This window comes from Panicum virgatum, chromosome 2N (genome assembly GCF_016808335.1).
Source record: "Panicum virgatum strain AP13 chromosome 2N, P.virgatum_v5, whole genome shotgun sequence".
Lineage (NCBI taxonomy): Eukaryota > Viridiplantae > Streptophyta > Magnoliopsida > Poales > Poaceae > Panicum > Panicum virgatum.
This window is the reverse complement of record NC_053146.1, coordinates 3,371,539-3,391,057: the sequence shown is the minus strand read 5'-3', so window position 1 is coordinate 3,391,057 and position 19,519 is coordinate 3,371,539. Positions and strand designations below refer to the sequence as shown.

Genomic DNA, 19,519 nt, shown 5'->3' with positions numbered 1-19,519 from the left:
TCCAAGTCCACTCCGGTGGCCCGCTCCGGCGGAGACCGCTCGCCACGGTCGCTCCAAGTCCACTCCGGTGGCCCGCTCCGGCGGAGACCGCTCGCCCCGGTCGCTCCAAGTCCACTCCGGTGGCCCGCTCCGGCGGAGACCGCTCGCCCCGGTCGCTCCAAGTCCACTCCGGTGGCCCGCTCCGGCGGAGACCGCTCGCCCCGGTCGCTCCAAGTCCACTCCGGTGGCCCGCTCCGGCGGAGACCGCTCGCCCCGGTCGCTCCAAGTCCACTCCGGTGGCCCGCTCCGGCGGAGACCGCTCGCCCCGGTCGCTCCAAGTCCACTCCGGTGGCCCGCTCCGGCGGAGACCGCTCGCCCCGGTCGCTCCAAGTCCACTCCGGTGGCCCGCTCCGGCGGAGACCGCTCGCCCCGGTCGCTCCAAGTCCACTCCGGTGGCCCGCTCCGGCGGAGACCGCTCGCCCCGGTCGCTCCAAGTCCACTCCGGTGGCCCGCTCCGGCGGAGACCGCTCGCCACGGTCGACAAAAGCCGGGTCCGGGAAGTAGTGCTACCCCCTGAGCGATCCGAAGTCCGTGTAGTCGCTTAGCTTGGTTCCGTACCCTAAGCCTACACCTTCGTCGCCCTGTGGAGAGCACTCTAGTACCTAAACCAGGCAACAAGCATACCGGCCTCAGGGGTCCGGGATGCCCACTCTCTCCAAGAGCACACCAACGCAATCAAGTTGCGTAGGAACACATCACGGTGGTGGCCCCACCCGCGGGTTCGTACCTCTCCCGAGGTGGGCCCGGGGGCCACTGTCGGTACCCCAGGACTGGGGTACCCCCTCTTGCTGTGACTAGGCAAGAGCCTTAGTAGTCATCCTTGACTACAACCAAACAGCCGGACCCCTGCAGTCCGAGGTCCTGTCCTCCCGACAAAGGTCCGGACCTGTTCCACGGCCGGGGAAGGTCTGGGAACGCCACGTGTCCCAGGAAAAACAGGCGCTCAAGCGCAAGCAGCCGGGGCTCCGGACCTCCCAAGGAATCCAGACCCCCGCGGGGTCCCGGACCCCTCATAGGGTCCTGGATAGCAACCGGACCCCTCTCAAAGAGAAAGTTTGGACGCCCCGCCTCAGGGTGGTCCGGGGCCGACACGTGTATGAGGCCCTTGGTCTCATATTGAGGTCCACCTACCTTCGCATTCATTGCAGTAGGTGGACGTCCACTTTGATATAGTGGAAGCCGAGGCGTTTGACTGACCAGGGGGCACTATTGATCGCGTATTACCAAGGCAGTGGAGCCGATGGCGCCGCCCATGCCGCGTCTGCCAGTCTGCCGTAACAGTCGGATACGACGGCTCGGCTTCACCCATTATGACGCTACATAATAGCCTCAGCAGGCCACGCCGCAAGCTACGCTACTCCAACGGGCGCCTCGCTGACGGGACAAGAGAAGGCCCCCTGTGTCAGAAGAGCAGCAGTACGCATATCGAAGGAAAGATTCGCTACCACTGTAGCCACAGTCACGTTGGGCCCACCTGTCGGGGCATCAACGTTCTATGTATCCGCCCCCCCTTGATCTATAAAAGGGGAGAGCGCCGTTAGAAAACCTCAGGCTGGGTAAGTGCCAAGACCAGCAGAGGATAGGTTCATACACACCACCAAGAACAATACATCTCCCAGTGGACGTAGGGTATTACGCTCCGGCGGCCCGAACCACTCTAAATCGTGTGTTCTTGAGTCCTTGTCTCAGCATAGATTCAGCCCCATCGCCTAGTACTTCCCGAGTACTCCCTCACGGGGAATAGGCGGGTGCGCTCCGCCACCCGGCTGTGGGTACCCCTAGAAACCCCACGACAGTATGAATGCATGGATAATGCAATAAAAAATAGAGCAATACAAGCACAAGGTCGATAATGTCTAACTATAAACAACTACACTGGCGGAGGTTACTTAAACCTTACATGAGTCTACACAAAGTTAACCCAACTAGTTTTGTATTTTTAGAATTCTCCTAACTCCAACTATGCATATATAAACTATAAAAACATTTTATCTAGCACCATAAAAAATTACATGTAAAAATTGTCAAACAACACACTTTATAGTTCTCCCCTACCGAGCATGAAAATATAAAGCTAATAAACCTAGTTTTACATTCACCGCCGTTCAGATTCGAGGCCAAAAATCCGGAGTATCCGAGCACATACCCGGAGTATCCGGGACAACATTTCCGGAGTATCCGGGCACCTTCTCAGAGTATCCGGACTCCCAAATCCGGAGTTTCCGGGCCTATACCCGGAGTCTCCGGGCTTGACAGCATTTTCGCCCCAAAAACTGAAATTTTGATTGTGACAAAACCACCCCACCAAATTTGAAACCCTCTTGAATCCTAGTTGAAGGATGCATATGGAGTTGATTGACCAAAAGAAATCACTTAGAACCTCCTAGAAACATAGATCGGGGCGGCACAAGTTGAATACCTAGGATGAGCTTTTTCTTGAATGAGGAACTTGAAATCCAAGGCACCCTTGGGAGGAACTCGTGGGGAGGAAGGTTCCCCACCCGATTTGAATCTTCCTTGGCTTTGAAATCACGTTTAGATGGGGGATTTGCACCCTAGGGCCTCATGGAGGGGGAGAGCTTGTGAGGGAGAGGGAGAGTTCATGAGGGAGTGAAAGGGAAAGAGTGAACGTGAGGGAGAGTGAGCTGTGAGGGAGAGAGAGAGAGTGTGTGTGTGTGTGTGTGTTTATTATATTTGTGGGACCCAGATGACCAAATTAGGGAAATAGAAACTCCACGCCCGGAGCATCCGGGTAATTCCGGAATATCCGGGTGCAAACCCGGAGTATCCGGGTTTTCCCGTTCTCCAGAAAATTGGACTGAACTTGAGTCGATTTTGGTGACTCGATTTGTACCCGAAGGATTAGGTCTCTAATTAACTAGTTAAGCCAGTGATTAATCTTGATTATAGGTGATTAACACCTGGGGTGTTACAACAAGAATTGAGTGAAAGAGATAAAGAAACATCTAAATTCGTTGCTTTTCATGATCTGAGTTCTGGTGAAATGATATATATTTAATTTATCTTGTTCACTTTAGGAATCTGGGGCACTTTGTGAACCTGTTTACCTAACCTTACTTTTTTACAGTGGGGTTTCTCTTATTAAGAATTTTTAAATCATGCTCCTTGTACTTTTTTCGCTTATTGTTGCATTGGGTTCGAACGAGCGAAGCCCAAGCATAATCAAATAAAAGGTTTGAGTACCACAATGTAGATGGAATGTAAAAAATATGCACTATAATCTTCAAAAAAAAATCAACCCCGTACAGTGAAAAGGATGGGGTACTTATATTTCTGCTCTCTATTACAAGGTTCCTAAAACGCCCCTACTTGCCCGGAATATTCGGAGGATATTCCGACCTGAAGGGTATTCCCAAATCACGCTTCCCCCATGTGATTCTGAAGGTATCCTTTGGCCTGCCTTGCACGTTTTCCATGCATCTTCACCTGCGAGCGGCATGCATCACGCCTTTTACTGACACCGAATGTGAGTTTCGGTACATCCTCCATGCCCTTCAAGTGTTTTCGTCTCTGAGTGACCCCGCGATCCTCATGCGAATCCGAAGGTCGTGTAGTGGTTGCTCCTCTAAAGACACCATATAACCTTCGGCCCTAAAGGGAATTGGTCCTGCAAGAAAGGATAGAAGAGCAAGAAAGGATAGAAGAAAACAAGCTTCCGAATGGCCTCACAGCCGATCGGAGGTTACCATTGTGGTGTTAATGCTTTCATAAGTTCTCGCGTAACCTTCATGCACCAATCAGAGGTGGTGATCCCAAACACTTACAATGTAACATATATCCTAGGAGCATTTATCAAGGCAAAACATTTTTCTCTTCCTTCTATTCTTAGAATTATTTTGTTTCAAGAGCTTACCTTACATTGAGGAAAAAAACTCGTACTTACCTTACCTTTGGACCAATTGTACATATGTGCTCAAGCATGACTTCCTACATTATAACTTCATTGACGGGATGGTGTGGGTAACTTCTTTTTATATCTAAAATGTGCAAATTTTTTTCATAAATCAAACACTAGTTTTTTTTGTTTCGATGACTAACTAGGGTTTGTTAGAACTATAATCACCATGCAAAACTTTTCTCCATATATGCTCTAAATGAGGCTTAATAAACATGAATCTACCTAGCTATGCACTGGCAGGTAGATTATAACATATAATAAAGTTTCAGTTAGCATGAGGAGCAATTCAATCTATAAAGTTGTCATGAAGAAATAATTTACAAATGGTTTCTAAAAATATGCAAGTCACTAGTACGCTCAGCACCTTAGCTGGTTTTATATATTCTTGTCCTTATCATACCCAAGCGTGACAAGACAAGGTTGCAAATGCAATATGGTTAGCACCTTATGCCTTTTCAACTACCCTACATATATGTAGCCACTTAATAATGTGACTTCAATTTGTACGTTTGACTCAACAGAATATTTTTTTCAGATTTCTAAATAACTAGCTTGATAGCATGACTAAACATTACACACTATTATAATATTAATTTCTTCGTTTGGAAAAATGAGTATTTGCCAATATTTATTCATTGTTGAACTTTCACATCATGTATTACAGACATTATATCAACGATATTATAGAAATAAAAGGAACACAGCAACATTGTAATTAAATTGTGCTCTTGTTAAATCCTTAATAGTTCAGTATATAAATACAGAGTACTTTATTTGGCTGAGTTTGCTTGAATATATTAGGTACGTTTGCATACAGAGTACTTTTGTTGAACAATTTTGCTGTTTATAAGAGTAAGTTTCATTGATGTACGTAAATATAATTTGATGAATCAAATTTGCAATTTCTAGTACATTTAGTTTGAAAAAGGGTATCAACCATATAAACCGATGCATGTGAACATACAATGATCCGCTCACAAAAATGTCCTTGGTGTAATTGTAGGTGTTGTCAATAGTTTGAAGCAGTCAGCACTAAATCATATCATGGTCTATTTCCCTTCGTCATGATATATAGATATTTCCATCGAGGGAGAGGCCAAATAGCACTTAATTTATTGACTCTGTTTCATCATCAAAGCTCTGCACTATACCTCCAAGATTTTATCATCAACTGATTAAGATGACGGTCAATTTTGCTAACTCATCATCTTACCAAGTCCAATCCAAGCATGTAACTCTCAAGTTTCATCTGCTTAATATATTTGATCATCTGGACCAACTACATATGCCTATTTGGGATGCACCATCACCACCACCAATGTGATCATATTATATAGTAAGGGTGAAGGCTATATTCATAGGTATCATCATATATATTGCTAATTAGACTTTCACCATTGTAAGAACATGTACACACTAAAATTTTCAGGTCAACATCATTCAATTGCAGTGAACATAAGTAAACAAATGCTTACATGTCTCATTATTTCAAAAAAAAAAAGTGCTTGCAGTCTTTGCTCAATTATCTGACCATATCTGATGAGCTCTGTAGGTCACTTAAGGAGGAATGGTTACTGTGTAAGCAAAAGGAGGTCTAAGAGCTAGTATAGTGTAACTTGGTTCTCACCTAGTAAAACTAGAACCGGTTCCTCGCTCTGACGACGTCAAGTTAGCGCGACGTGGTCATATATAGACGGCGATCACGAACAAGCTAGCTAGTAGCACAACGCAGCAAGCCCTTAATTCGCTGCTGGTCGCGTCATGAGCTACGTCGTTTCTCTTGCTCTCCGTGAAAGCGAGAGGTTTAATTTATTTGCGATCGTTTGGTAGGTGTAGGTTGGTAGGAATATATATATATATATATATATATATATATATATATATATATATATATATATATATATATATATATATATATATATATATATATATATATATATATGTTCCCACGTGGAGTCATAGATAGATATTTGTATGCTTATATATAATGACTAAGATAAAAGGATCGGATTAGCACTTGGCAGACACGAGATCTGAATTCTAAGCATACACAAATGCAGCTTGCCTGTAGCGTCCAACAAGTCCTTGTCGTGGCCCAATACAAATAAACCATGAAAAAACAAGTTCGCCGCTTTCCAACACGGAAGGTTCCTCCATTGAAATTTGTGTAGAAATTCCTGGACTTTCCACGAATTTATTGGGTCAACAGAATATTTCTGTGTTCTTCTCGGTTCGGAACCAAAACTGTACATGTGTCACGCTGTGACTGCACTTGGCCTTTGGAAGCAGTGCGCGTCCGACACGTGGCTCTGCCTTGTCCATGTCAGCAAAAGTTATTTCATTCCACACGTACCTCCAAGGCGATTAAGAGTATATGGTCAACATGGCTAATAATAAAAAAACGTTTAAAAAAAACATGGCTAATCAAACACATATGGGCCATCCCTGTCGATGAATGTAATTAACTAATTAATTAACTCTAACGAGCCATCAGGTCTCATCGATCTCCTTTATTTTATGCATCCCTATTGCCGTGTGTTGTGTAGTCGTAGCGGCCAGCGATGTAAGATGTAACTAGGAGGCATCCACTGCTCCAAAATAAAGGATTGTCTTGAATGGTTAAAACTTTTATTTTCTGTATATCACTCCTGTGTACGTACCAGCTAATGGGAAATACGTCACCACTTCAAAAAAAGTTGTATATATAGTAGAGTGTCTAGATACAAAGTATGTATACAACGTAAGATGGTCAATTCGACGAAAACATAGTAGTCGGATATTGACACATGTGTTATTACATTTTCAAGGCTAGCTGCTTGCTGAGCATAATTTGACTGTGAGCTTTGAATTGGTTAAACAGAGACAAAATATTACATGTGGCTACACGGCCCCTTACATGCAGGTTCAAGTGGGGTTTTGACCTCAAGACAAACACACCGCCCTAGAATGTATGAAGTAGCCCAATGTGGACGCGAAAAATGCTATCATCACAAGTGGTAGATTTTACAAGACCATTTCCCTTTCTGAGCTTGAAACTTGGAACGGTGAAAGGTTAGGGATTGCTCGTAGGTCTACTACTGTGGTTTTGTCCTCCCTGATGTCACGGCTGAAGGTTCCTTAGACTGTCCACAGCGGCCTCCTTGATGGCCAAAAGATTTGGGTCCCACGTCGAAGAAATGAGCATCTGTTGGTGCATGCCACAACACCCTCCTCGATGACGAAAATATTTAGGGCCAACTACTGCTGCATGCATGATGCTTTTCACCCTCTGGCCAAACAAGCAAAACAGTAGTGAGCCTTTTTTTATTATCTAGGCATCAGTGAACCAAGATTACCGCTGCTTGCTTTTCCTATCTCATCATTGCAACTTGCAATGGTTGCCCCGGTGCTTGAAGAAGAGAGAAGTTTTCAGCATCGGTGAAGAGAGAAGTTTTCAGCATCGGTTTTTTGCCACCGCTGTGGACAGTCTTAGATCAGATGTCACGCTGCCTGATTCTACTGTAGTAAAAAATCAGTATCGGCCACCAAGAATCCAATAAGACTGCCTCCAAATTCTGATCATGCTTGGTCATATGGAAGCTTCTTATTTTTAATGGAAAGAATAATGCATGCCATGCATTCCTGCTGACTACTGTGTTATCTTGATATCTAATATCTACTGTATTATAGTGGTAAGGTGCTTTCAGTTTTGACACTCAACAAAACAGTGCTATGGGATTTTCAGCATGAGCGTAACTTTTCTGCAGTCAGCATATATATGCCTCTGAGATGAGATCAACTGTGAACGAGTCATCAGCAAGTTGGTAAACCCTGCTCTTCGAATGGAGATTCGAGTTGCCTGCCTGTGTTCATAATCGCCTCTCTTTTTTTATCCCACCTTTGTATTGAACTGTTCTCCATTCAATGATTCTTACAAGGGGGGGGGGGGGGGGGGGGGGGGGCATATATCAATTCTTGGTGACCACATGAATAAAGGCCGCGTTGCTTTTATTTTTCCTACAACTGTATCATCTCAATGAAAGGCAACAAATTTAGAGTGTCAAATTTACTTCCTTATATTGATGGTAAATAGAAAAAAATGACATTACAAACTTATTTTAGAGAACACAACACTAATATCTAGAATGAGAAAAAAAAAACTGCCAAAGCTGAACTTCTAAACATGGAAGTTCAACTGTACACTCACACACTCAACACAGATGTTGCTATTTTATTTCAGCAGACACAGAGCACATGTTTGAAGGGATTCACGTTCAGAAACTCATACTGCAACTTTAGAAAGAATGTCTTAAAGGAACTAAGACGAGAATCTAATAGTAATACAACTGATCACGGTGAACAAGAATGGCTACAGTTCAGTTTAGCCTCGTAAATCATTCTCAGTAACCGGTTGGCCGTCAAGTATCAACAGGAATATCCAAGCTGTTTTCTTCAGGCTCTGTTGTTACTTCCCTTGCATCAGATACTTCAGAAGAATGAGGATTGCTCCACTCAGTGTCCCCAATTGTACGGATATCAACTCCCTCATCTTCTAACTCGACAATGTTCTCTGCTACAGGTATTGGGTCTGTATCGCTTACGCAAGCCTTATCCACATTATCTTCCACGTGCTTTGAAGTGGTAGAGCAGAGCTCCGAGCTCTCTTCACAAACTTGTATTGTGCTAGTCTCTTGCCTGAAAAAGCCATGATATATGAGTTACTTATTTAATTATCCATTAAGTTGGTTTAGACTGATCTAATTTTGAGATACTTTCAGCTGAATGAAAACGAAAGAAATCAAAATTATGTATGATGAACCTTTTTATTTGTGATTGCAGCGTGTCCACAAGGGCTAAGAGATCTTCCTTTTCTTTTATGGCAGACTCAAGTCTGCTCACGGCTTCCTTTACGCGCAAGTCCGCATCTGCTGCTGAAACCCTAGCTTTCTCCTCTGCTCTGACAACAGCTGCTTCTAGAATTACAGCATTTCCTCTGGCTTTTCCCAGTTCCGAGCGCCACATTTGAGCTTCTTGAAGAGCAGAATCTCTCTCTGTAAGTAAATGATCTCTCTCTTCAACAAGAAGCTTTGCTTTCTCCTCTGATTCCCTTAACTGAAACACAATCCAGTAAACTTCAAAATTGGTAGTCTAAGATGAATTATGGATTCAACAAAGTGATTATTACCCGAAGTAGAGATACTTCAACTTGTTTTTCATGATCTTGCTTCAGGCGCTCAAGTTCTGACAACAAAAATCTTCTCTCTTCATCAATTGAATTTGCTGCAGAAGCAGCAGTTTCAGCTGCCTCTGCAGTCTCCTGTAATTTATCTGCGATCTCATTGATGGTAGAATCACGTGCACGAATATCCTGCAATAGCTGGTGGAGTTCGTCATCTTTAACTCGAAGGGTCTCCTGTGGGTTGCAGATGCATTGTCCATCACCAGAAAATAGAAACAAGAAAATAACTTCAGTATTTCAGAAGTATTGCTTTGAAAGACAGACCACAATATCATCCATCATATGAGCAGTGAATGCTTTGTTATAGCCTTATAAGATTATTATCAACTTTTGCATAACAGGATTACAAGTCAGTTTTGAATAGTTAATGAGAGAAATGTTCTAAGTACTTTTGTCATAATACAGTTATAGCAGCAGGGAGCTGCAAGGGGATATAGATCCCTCTATTGCTACCAGCCCTACTTCGACAGGGTTTGGGAATAATGGACCAGTTCCTTGCTCACTAGTAATGCAAAGCAATAAAAATCAAGTGGATGAATGTGTTTCAAGAGCCCAAGTGAATATTCAGTATGTTAGCAGCTCAATTTTCACTCTCATTGAGCTGAGAGGATGACACTCAAGTTGGGGAAGTTTTCTGGGTTTTCTTCATTCACACTCACAATGCCATACCATCTAACGGGAGGGGAGGCAACACATTTATACACAGCTGCAGGGCAGCCAACACTGAGGCATATTCTACTACTAGTCTAAGATGCCAAATGAAAGGACTACTCCTAGTCTAAGATGCCAAATGAAAGGACTAATTGATGTCCTATCTAGATGCTAAAGCAGTCCAAGATGCTGTCCTCTAGGGCAGCAATGGTGCTAGTGCATGCTGCAGAAAAATGAGATGCTGCAGCCCCACATGCTGCAGCCCCACACAGCCCCACAAAGACCACAAGTACAGAGACTTATTCCCTTCATTCTCCCCCTAAGTCTTGTGCATCGTCTGGTGGGAAGATTGGACCATCCCGGTCTTGGAGCAGAGCTCAAGAAATTTGATCCTCCCAAGGGGCTTGGTGAGCAGATCCGCAAGCTGATCCTTGGTGTTGATGTAGCTCGTCTTGATGGTTCCTTCCTCCAAGCAGCCTCGGATGAAGTGATACCTGACCCGGATGTGCTTGCTCCGTTCGTGGAAAACGGGGTTCTTCGCCAAGGCCAGAGCGGACTTGCTGTCCACCATGAGCTCCACTGCTCCAGTGTCTCTGCCGAGTAGATCACCAAGTAGTCGAGCGAGCCAGAGCGCCTGAGTCGACGCGGTGGAAGCCGCTATGTACTCGGCCTCGCAGCTGGACAAGGCCACCACCTGCTGCTTGACCGACTGCCAGCTAACGAGGCACTCGCCGAGGAAGAAGAGGATCCCGCTCGTACTCTTGCTGGTGTCGATGTCGCCGGCGTGGTCGCTGTCGCTGTACCCAACGAAGTGTGCCGCCCCAGGGCACCTCGGGTAGTGGAGACCGTGGTCGAGAGTCCCCGCAACATAGCGGATGATCCTCTTCACGGCCTGCTGGTGCTCCGTCGTCGGTCGCTGCATGAACCGACTGACGTAGCCGACGGAGAACGCCAAGTCCGGCCGTGTGTGGGCGAGGTAGCGGAGGCTCCCCACGAGACGCCGGTACTGAGTAGCGTCCACCTCCTCCGCCGTGCTGTCACGGCTCAGCTTCAGCCTCTCCTCCATCGGAGTGAGAGCTGGGTTGCAGTCGGTGAGCCCAGCGAGCTCGACGACGCGCTTGGCGTAGGCGGTCTGTCGAAGTGTGATCCCGGAGTCGTCCTGGTGCACCTCGATCCCCAGGTAGAAGGAGAGAGGCACCAGGTCGCTCATCTGGAAGGTGGCCTTCATCTCCTCCTTGAACGCCACCACCTCCGCATCCTTGGTGCCGGTGATCACCAAGTCGTCGACGTAGACACCCACCAGCAGGGCATTTCCGCCATTGCCCCGCCGGTAGATGGCCGCCTCGTGCGGGCTTTGCTCGAAGCCCATCCCCTTGAGCGTGGAGTCCAGCTTGGCGTTCCACGCCCTCGGGGCCTGCCGCAAGCCATAGAGGGCCTTGCGCAGACGTAGCACCTTACCCTCCTTGCCGGGGATTGCAAACCCCGGCGGCTGGTGCACGTAGACCTCCTCCTTCAAGTCGCCGTTGAGAAACGCCGACTTGACATCCATGTGATGGACACACCAGCCCTCCTGGGCAGCTAGCGCAAGGAGTCGCACGGACTCCATCCGTGCCACGGGAGCGAAGGCATCGTCGAAGTCGACTCCCTCCTGCTGCACGAAACCTCGTGCCACCAGGCGAGCCTTGTGCTTGACGACGGTGCCGGCCTCATCCCTCTTCAGCTTGAACACCCACTTAAGGGTGTTCGCGCGGTGACCGCGAGGGAGATCAGCAAGCTCCCAAGTGCGGTTCTTCTCAACCGCGTCCATCTCCGACTGCATCGCGGCACGCCATGCCGCGTGTCCCTCGGCCTCTGCAAAAGACCGAGGCTCGCCGTCGTCGCACGCGAGGTGCAACTGCGCCTCCAGGTCGTGAGGCACCAGTCCCGGCACCGGCTGATCGCCGAGAAGGTCCTCCATCGTACGGTACCGCAGCGGCTCACCGTCGTGGTACGCGTCGATGCGCTCCTCGTCGTGAGAGAGCGGAGTAGCGAACTCCACCGGGCTGTGAGCAGGTGCTGGAGTAGGCGTGCCCGGAGGAGTGGCTGTCGGTGCTGGAGTGCGCGGCGTCGCCGGCTGTGGTGGTACAACTGAGGAACTCGGCGCAGCCGGAGTCGTAGCTGAAGGGCGTGGTGCCGCCGGTGTGGCGGGCGCCGGAGTCGGTGGAGGCTCGGGGACCGGGGTAGGCACGCTCGGCGAAGAAGAGCTGCCTACTCCCCCAGCTCCCTCGAAGTGGACGTACTCGACGGTGAAGTCGTCGTACGTCGGAGCCGAGCCGTCGTCCACCGCCTTGTCCCACGCCCATCCTCGCCCTTCGTCGAACACAACGTCGCGCGCCGTGCGCACACGCTGTGTCTCCGGGTCGAGAATGCGGTAGGCCTTCGAACCCGCCGCGTAGCCGATGAACACTCCCGGAGTGCTCCTGTCGTCGAGCTTGCCGATGTGGCCAAGCTCCTTGGCGAACGCGAGGCAGCCGAAGACCCGCAGGTGGGAGACCGCCGGCTTGCGCCCATGCCAAGCCTCATACGGTGTCATGCCGTCGAGTGCCTTGGTGGGCGAGCGGTTGAGGATGTAGACGGCCGTCACCACCGCCTCTCCCCAGAAGACAGTCAGCATCCCCCTCTGCTTGAGGAGGGCCCGGGCCATCCCCACAACCGTCTGGTTGCGCCGCTCAACGACGCAGTTCTGCTGCGGGCTGTACGGCGCGGAGTAGTGGCGCTGGATGCCCTCATCCGCGCAGTACGCCGCGAACTCGGCCGCTCGTCATCCGGCTGGGCCTCCGCGACGTGGGCTTGGCCCCCACGCCTCCGCTGCGGGCAGTCCCTGGCCCAGTGGCCGGGCCTGCCACAGTTGTGGCAGGCGTCGTCTCGTGCCGCCTTGGGCCTGTCAGCGGCGCCGCCCTGAGCATCTCCGCGGGCGCCACCCTCGGCGCGCCCTCGTGCCCCGGCTTGGGCACCTCCGCGCCCCTTTCGCGGCTTGCCGCGCTTGCGGCCACCAGTCGAGGAAGAGGGCTCCCCCCTCATCCTGTCACCGCGCCGAGCCTCCCACTGCTCCTGAGTGAGGTGGAGCTTCCCACCGATGGAGATGCCTCCCGAGGGAGGCTGTGGCTCGTCGCTATCGACGACCTTGAGGCGACCTATCGCCTCCTCGATCGTCATGGTGGAGAGGTCTAGCAGAGACTCGATCGAGCGAGCGGTCTGCCTGTACCTCTCGGGGACGCAGCGGAAGAGCTTCTCGACGGCTCTCTCCTCGTCGTAGGTGTCGTCGCCGAACTGCACCACCTTCTGCAGTAGAGTGTTGAGACGGAGGGCGAAGTCATCAACATCCTCACCTGGCTTGAAGGCCAGGTTCTCCCACTCCTTGCGAAGTGCCTGGAGAGTGGTCTTGCGGGCGCGGTCGCTGCCGATACGTGCCGCAGCGATGGAGTCCCAGGCCTCCTTGGTAGTTCGCTTCTTGGAAAGCGTGAACTGCATCTCGGGCAGGGCTGCTGCGATGAGAGCATCCAGCGCCCGTCGATCCTCATCGTAGTCGACGTCGCCGTACCGGACTGCCTCCCACATATGCCGCACCTGGAGCTTCACCTCCATGACTGCGGCCCACTCGACGTAGTTGGTCTTGGTGAGGGTGGGCCACCCACCACCGGGACCGACGTCCCTGACCACCGCCTGGAGGCCGTGGTAGCCGGGGGCGCCGCCACGCACACCCCAGCCAGGAGCTCCGCCACCGCCCTGCGCGCCGCCGCCAAGGGCGCGGCCGCCGCCAGGGGCGCCGCCTCCGCCGCCGGGCGCGCGGCCCCCTGGGCCGCCGCCGGGCGCGCGGGTCCCTGGACCGCCGCCGGGCGCGCCGCCGTCCAGGCCGCCGCCGGGGTGGACTGCTGCCCACCGCGCGGTCCGCTCCCGCGCTCTCTCCCTCTCCAACTCCTCAAGGTCCTCGTCGGCGGTGGCGTCGCCGGCGATGGAGCCGCTGAGGCTGCCGCGCAAGGTCTCAACCTCGACCTCCGCCGCACGCGCTGCATCCTCCGCCGCCTCTGCTTCCACCTCCGCCCTGGCCGCCGCCAGCTCCGCTGCAGCCAGCCTGGCCGCCCTCGCCGCTGCTGCAGCGGCTTGTGCCGTCGCTCGCCTGCGCTCCTCTGCCGCGGCGAGCTCGGCATCTCGCTGACGCCGTGCGCTCGAGGCGACCGAGCGCTGAGACGGTGCGTCGGACATGGCGCGCCTCCAGGGGGCTGCTGCGTGGAGAAGACGCAGCCTCAGACGAGCTGCCGCTCGTCTGCTCGGGTGAGGAAGGTGGAGTAGAGGGTGCAGCAGGTGCTGCTGCGCTAGCCGCTGCTGCTGCGCTAGCTGCTGCTGTGCTAGCTGCTGCTTGGGAGGGAGAAGTGCAGGAAATGTCTAACCTACAGGAAAGTACGGCTCGGATACCAGATGTTAGCAGCTCAATTTTCACTCTCATTGAGCTGAGAGGATGACACTCAAGTTGGGGAAGTTTTCTGGGTTTTCTTCATTCACACTCACAATGGCATACCATCCAACGGGAGGGGAGGCAACACATTTATACACAGCTGCAGGGCAGCCAACACTGAGGCATATTCTACTACTAGTCTAAGATGCCAAATGAAAGGACTAACTGCTGTCCTATCTAGATGCTAAAGCAGTCCAAGATGCTGTCCTCTAGGGCAGCAATGGTGCTAGTGCATGCTGCAGAAAAATGAGATGCTGCAGCCCCACATGCTGCAGCCCCACACAGCCCCACAAAGACCACAAGTACAAAGACTTATTCCCTTCACAGTATGCCAGGAAATTGTCTAGTAAATGACAGAACTACTGTTGATTTGGCAATATTTGTGCTATTTTGGAACAAGAAAGTAGCCATGTGCACTTAGTATAACCTCTCAATTACCTAAATGATTTCAGCAAGTATAGGACAGACCATTTGGTGGTTCCTGGAACACAATATGACAACTGGGTATTGGATGAATTGACCAGAGTTAGCCTTTATTACATAACCAATGTTAGCATTCACTGCTAAATTGCTGAATATTGATTGATTCAAGTACTCTTTTGTAGTAGTACTCCCTCCGTCCACATATGATATGCATCTAAGAAGCTAACACAGAGACCAAGGAAGCATTGGTCTCCATCCGTGTACTTAGATTAGCGCTTCGTATCCCCTCCCATGGCCACGAGCATTTATTGCGCTACTCCTCCCATTTAACGGCAGGTAATGGGGGAAGATGCGGTCCTGCGTGGGGCAGATAACGGAGAGGAGAGAAGCGGAACGGCGCAGGGGAAAGCTGTAACGGCGCGGGAGCAATCCGGGCGACGCATTTACCGCACGGGCGGCGCGCGTGATAGCCCCGATGGATGGAACGGACTCCAAACCCTTAGATGCAGATCAAACTTGGAAACTTTCTAAACCCTTAGATGTACATCAAAGCTGGACGGAGGGAGTATATGAAAGAGCGTACCATCATTATTGTAAGATCATCTAATTGCCCTTTGTTAAGTTTATTTGTAGTTGAACCCAAAGCTGCCCGCAAGGAAATCTTCATTGCGGCTTCCACCTCCTTTGTTGCCTCAATTGCAGTGGCATTGGCTACAGCCACAACAGTAGCAACTGTCCCCAATTTTGCAGGACCATTGTCACCCAATGAATTCACTGCCTCCTTATGAGCCTGGAGTACCAACTGAGCCGCACTGCATTTAAAGCAAGAAAATATTAAAAGGATTCAAGGTATGCAGATATAACACCAGTATCTAAAGCAGGAGATAGAATATGTGTGACACATTATACACAGGGATGCAAGTTATATATATTTTGGGTCATTGGGTCGACCCAAAAAATTGATAAAAGAACTAGAATGGCATTCTGCGTAACTAGCGTGGCATGCCATCGTAATTAATTAGCTGACCCAAAAAACACTATTGGGTACCCACTTGCATCCTTAAAGGGAGGTGATAGTAGAATGAGGCCATTGTAAGCAATTATCTAGTTATACTTTATAGTGCATTAACATAATCGCACAATTATGCATTACATATTTCACCATGTTCCTTATTCTGCATGACTGGGCAGACAATCAGCATTCTAAATGTAGAGTGCCAGTTGAAAATCTTTCCATGATACTACAATCAAATGTTCCTTTATCTTTTACTTTGGAGCAACGAGCACTAGTAGAGTAGAGCTAAGTCAGGTAATGAAAATATCAGTATAGCACCAAATAGGGCAGAATTTTCATATTTCTGATTCTGAATTTAAAAAACTCATGCAACAAAACAAGGTGCTTTACATCTGCTAAATTTTTAACATCTAATGGTGTGAAGTGTTTACACATCAAAAGTCGAGTTCACAAATATGAACTTCTAATTCTTAATATTTTGAGTTCTGCCAAAACTGACAGTTCAGGAACATATTAAACAGAAACCCAATAATCATTTAAATACCAAGGAGCCGGCGTGCTAGGGCAGCGGAAGGGGGATCCGAGAAACTCGGACTCTTGATACCATGAAAGCAGGAATTGGCTTAGGAATTGGATGATTGATTGAAGAGAGTACAGGGTACATTATATAGGCAAGGATCGTCTAGGATTTATAGAACACACCCAATCAACGGTGATCCTTGCCTGATATACATCAATCTACCATAAACCACGGCAGCCAGGCCATGAGGCCGGCGCCCTAAGCCCAGCGGGCCTAGCCCAGTCTATCGCGCTAACATTTACTTTAAATTAGTCAGTCTAGTGGCAGGGAAAGAGATGGTTAAACAGGAATACAAAATTTGTTGTTCAGGAAGAGAAAAGGTTTCAGAAAAAATAAGTTAAAAAGTAAATATAAGTAGATCCGTAGATTATCAAGGCTTACTGTAAAGTGGATACCCATGCTCTTGCAGCGCTGGGAGTTTCTGCACAAAGAAAGTATTCCTTTTTCTGTGGAGTTCCAATATCTAAAACACTAGTCAATGAAAGCAACAAATCCAATCTAGACAAAAGACGAGAGTAAACGTGATAGCACAAAGGTACTCCATATGGATACAGAAACAGCATCCATCATATTTCGCCAGCCCACTGCACCAAAAAAGTTGCACAAGTTATTACAAAGATTCTGCAGCATACATCTGAAAGCCATGAGGAACTAGAATCGAAGCAAGTCCGTACTGAAAGTTCATAGGTGATAATGTCACCGTGCTTGTTGTATCAAACACAATTACTCCCCTAGCATCTTTGTCACTTCTACGAAGCCTACACAATCCAAAATCTGGTATCATGCATTTGCTATTTGTATGTATCGCCCGAGAGAATAGAACTCTGCAATTTACCATACTTGTATTCTATCTTTCCAGTTGTAGGATCAAGTATGACCCACCGCTCGTTCCATTTTCTTAGCTGACATTTGAAAGTGTAGGACTTATCAGTGAAAAGGGGAAGGAATGAGATGCCAGACGACACCATAAGCGGAATAAAAGTAACTATATTCGGAGGACAGAAAATAATAGGATGGGGGGATGAGGGCGGTCAAGCACAATACAGAACACACACATTGACTCTTAGTAGCAGCAATCAACTGAATTTGCAGAGCATTAGGTAGGTAAGCAATTCACAAATGTAAACTACAGGCTCGAAACAGTAGCTAGGGATCATCAGCAGCTGAAACCTTTTTGCCATTCTATCTCTCAGCCACAGTAACTTTTACTTACACCGACAGGAAACCTGAACCAAACTGAATCAAGAAACAACGAGGAAATGAAGGCCCATTTGAGTGGCCAGAGAAAGCGGGTTACCGTGTCGGATCGCTTCAAGAGAGGGCCCTGGAGGAGCTGCCGGGTGGACGTTGAGGAGAGCTGCCGCCTCACCCGCTCCAAGCTGCTCTGCATCTCTCCCACCACCTGCGCTCACAGCCCAGCAAGAGAAATCCCAGCTCCGGTGAGATCCCACCTCAAACGGTGCCGACGCGCAAGGAATTCGACAGCGTCGGTCACGGACCCGCTCGATCCGGGGAGAAGAGAAGAAGGGAGGAGAGGCGGCTCACCGTGCTGCTCCCGTTCGACGCCATGGCTGCCGGACCAGAGGAAGAAGAGGAACGGAGACCCGCCTGCCGGCCTGCGTGATTCCGACGACCGATACCTTTTCCTGCGTCTGACAAAGGATGGCGGATTACGAGAGGGTGGGCAGAAATACGTTTCCGATGGAGTTTTACGTAACTGTTATAATTACACCAAGTACGCTTCTCTTATCTGAAGGCGTATTCGCAACGCCAACATGAGTCGGAGCGAACACGGCCTCCGATTATGGAAGCCGAGATGATCGGATTCGAGTCCAACTGAACTGTGCGCCGCCGCCTTCCGTCTCCACGCCGCCACCCGATCAATAAATACCCGCAGGCATCACGGCAGCGCCCTAACCCACCGCGCAAATAGCGAATCACAGTTTAGAAATCGAAGGGAAAGAAGCGATCATGGTCGGCGGCGACGAGTGGATTTACGTCCTCTCGCGCCAGGACGAGGTGAAGGAGGCGGAGACGGCAAAGGTCGCCGACGCCGCCGCCGCTGGTGGTGCAGCAGAGGAGAACCCATCCAAGAACGCGAGCGACGGCGGCGCCGAGGAGAGCAGCGACGGCGGCCGGGGCTCGCGCTCGCCGCGATCGCGCGCCGGCGACGCAACAAGCGCGGACAAGGACGGCGGCGCCACGACGGACGGAGAAGAGAATGCGCGCTCGGACGGCGGGTCCTACGGCTCGACGGAGGTGAGCGACTACCTGCGCTACATCGAGGAGGAGGAAGAGGACGACGCGCCCACCGTGGACGGCGGCGACGCCGTCGCGGCCGCGGCAGAGGCCTTGCGCGCCTTCCAGATCGACGAGGCCTCTGGCGGCCGCGGGAAAGAGGTCGTCGTGGAGAACCCCTTCCACGACTGCTACGGCGGCAAGCACACGGACGCCGAGGCCTACTACGGCTACGGCTACGAATACGGCTCGGGCTCAGGCTCAGCTTCTCGCGGCTACGGACCCGGCACGGGCGGCTCCGGCTACGACGACAGATACGGCGGCGGCTACACCGCGTACAGCTCCGGCGGGGCTGGCTACGGCTACGGCTACAGCGACGTATACGGATATGGATACGGCTTCGGCGGCTACTACGGCGAACCACCGTACGCGCCGCCGGTGGTGTACCGGGCGCCGCCTGCCTACGGCGTCTACGGCGCCTTGCCGTTGCCCCCGTGCCAGCCGGTCGTGCCGTACGTGTACTGCCCGTACTCGCCCCCCCCCCCCCCCCCCCCCCCCCCCCCCGCCGGCGCGCCGGTGGTACGAGCCCGCCTACGCGCCTCCGCCCTCTGCGCGCCTACAGGCCGCCGGCCGTTGCTCCGCCGCGCCCGGACCACTCGGCGAGTAGCTACGAGCCGAAGATAGATTAGATGGGATGGTGATGCGTCGAACTTCATCGAGCAGGATGGTGTTGCAATGATGTAAGCCACATTATACTGTAGCAGTTTATAACCATTCAAATACACAACTCCTGCCAATATACATTGCTTTCACTTTTGCTGATTATACTCGTACTGTAATTAAGGAGTACATGATTTAGAGATCATAGTACGATTCTTATTAACTGATTTCATGGTCAATCTACTTTGTCTTTGCTTTTAGCCATCATATCTAGAACTCCTGTA

General features: G+C 50.3%; 2 protein-coding genes across 2 annotated transcripts; one reads left to right on the top strand and one right to left on the bottom strand.

Annotated features, from left to right (window-relative positions):
- Positions 1-7,988: 7,988 nt before the first annotated feature.
- LOC120659299 (switch-associated protein 70-like) lies at positions 7,989-18,039 on the bottom strand. Its single transcript, XM_039937378.1, has 10 exons — positions 17,883-18,039; positions 17,635-17,739; positions 17,178-17,239; positions 17,012-17,095; positions 16,890-16,921; positions 16,719-16,800; positions 15,326-15,554; positions 9,123-9,350; positions 8,757-9,049; positions 7,989-8,632 (listed from the first exon to the last, which is right to left on the bottom strand). Exons 1-10 carry the CDS (start codon positions 17,904-17,906, stop codon positions 8,356-8,358), a joined length of 1,416 nt encoding a protein of 471 aa, XP_039793312.1. The 5' UTR covers positions 17,907-18,039; the 3' UTR covers positions 7,989-8,355.
- Positions 18,040-18,308: 269 nt separating this feature from the next.
- On the top strand, positions 18,309-19,509 carry LOC120659146 (heterogeneous nuclear ribonucleoprotein A3 homolog 1-like). Its single transcript, XM_039937195.1, has 3 exons — positions 18,309-18,434; positions 18,597-19,102; positions 19,497-19,509. The coding sequence occupies exons 1-3, from the start codon at positions 18,309-18,311 to the stop codon at positions 19,507-19,509; spliced, it is 645 nt and encodes a 214-aa protein (XP_039793129.1).
- The last annotated feature ends 10 nt before the right edge of the window (positions 19,510-19,519 follow it).

Excerpts from the sequence above, each read along its gene's own strand:
- LOC120659299 (XM_039937378.1), bottom strand. The coding sequence starts at position 17,906 with ATGGCGTCGAACGGGAGCAGCACG. Across the intron at positions 9,351-15,325 it reads ATGATCTTACAATAATGATG|GAGACCCTTCGAGTTAAAGA; the intron begins GTACGCTCTTTC and ends TGCAACCCACAG. Across the intron at positions 8,633-8,756 it reads CTGCAATCACAAATAAAAAG|GCAAGAGACTAGCACAATAC; the intron begins GTTCATCATACA and ends TGGCTTTTTCAG.
- LOC120659146 (XM_039937195.1), top strand. The coding sequence starts at position 18,309 with ATGGTCGGCGGCGACGAGTGGATTTACGTCCTCTCGCGCCAGGACGAG. Across the intron at positions 18,435-18,596 it reads AGGAGAACCCATCCAAGAAC|GTGAGCGACTACCTGCGCTA; the intron begins GCGAGCGACGGC and ends GGCTCGACGGAG.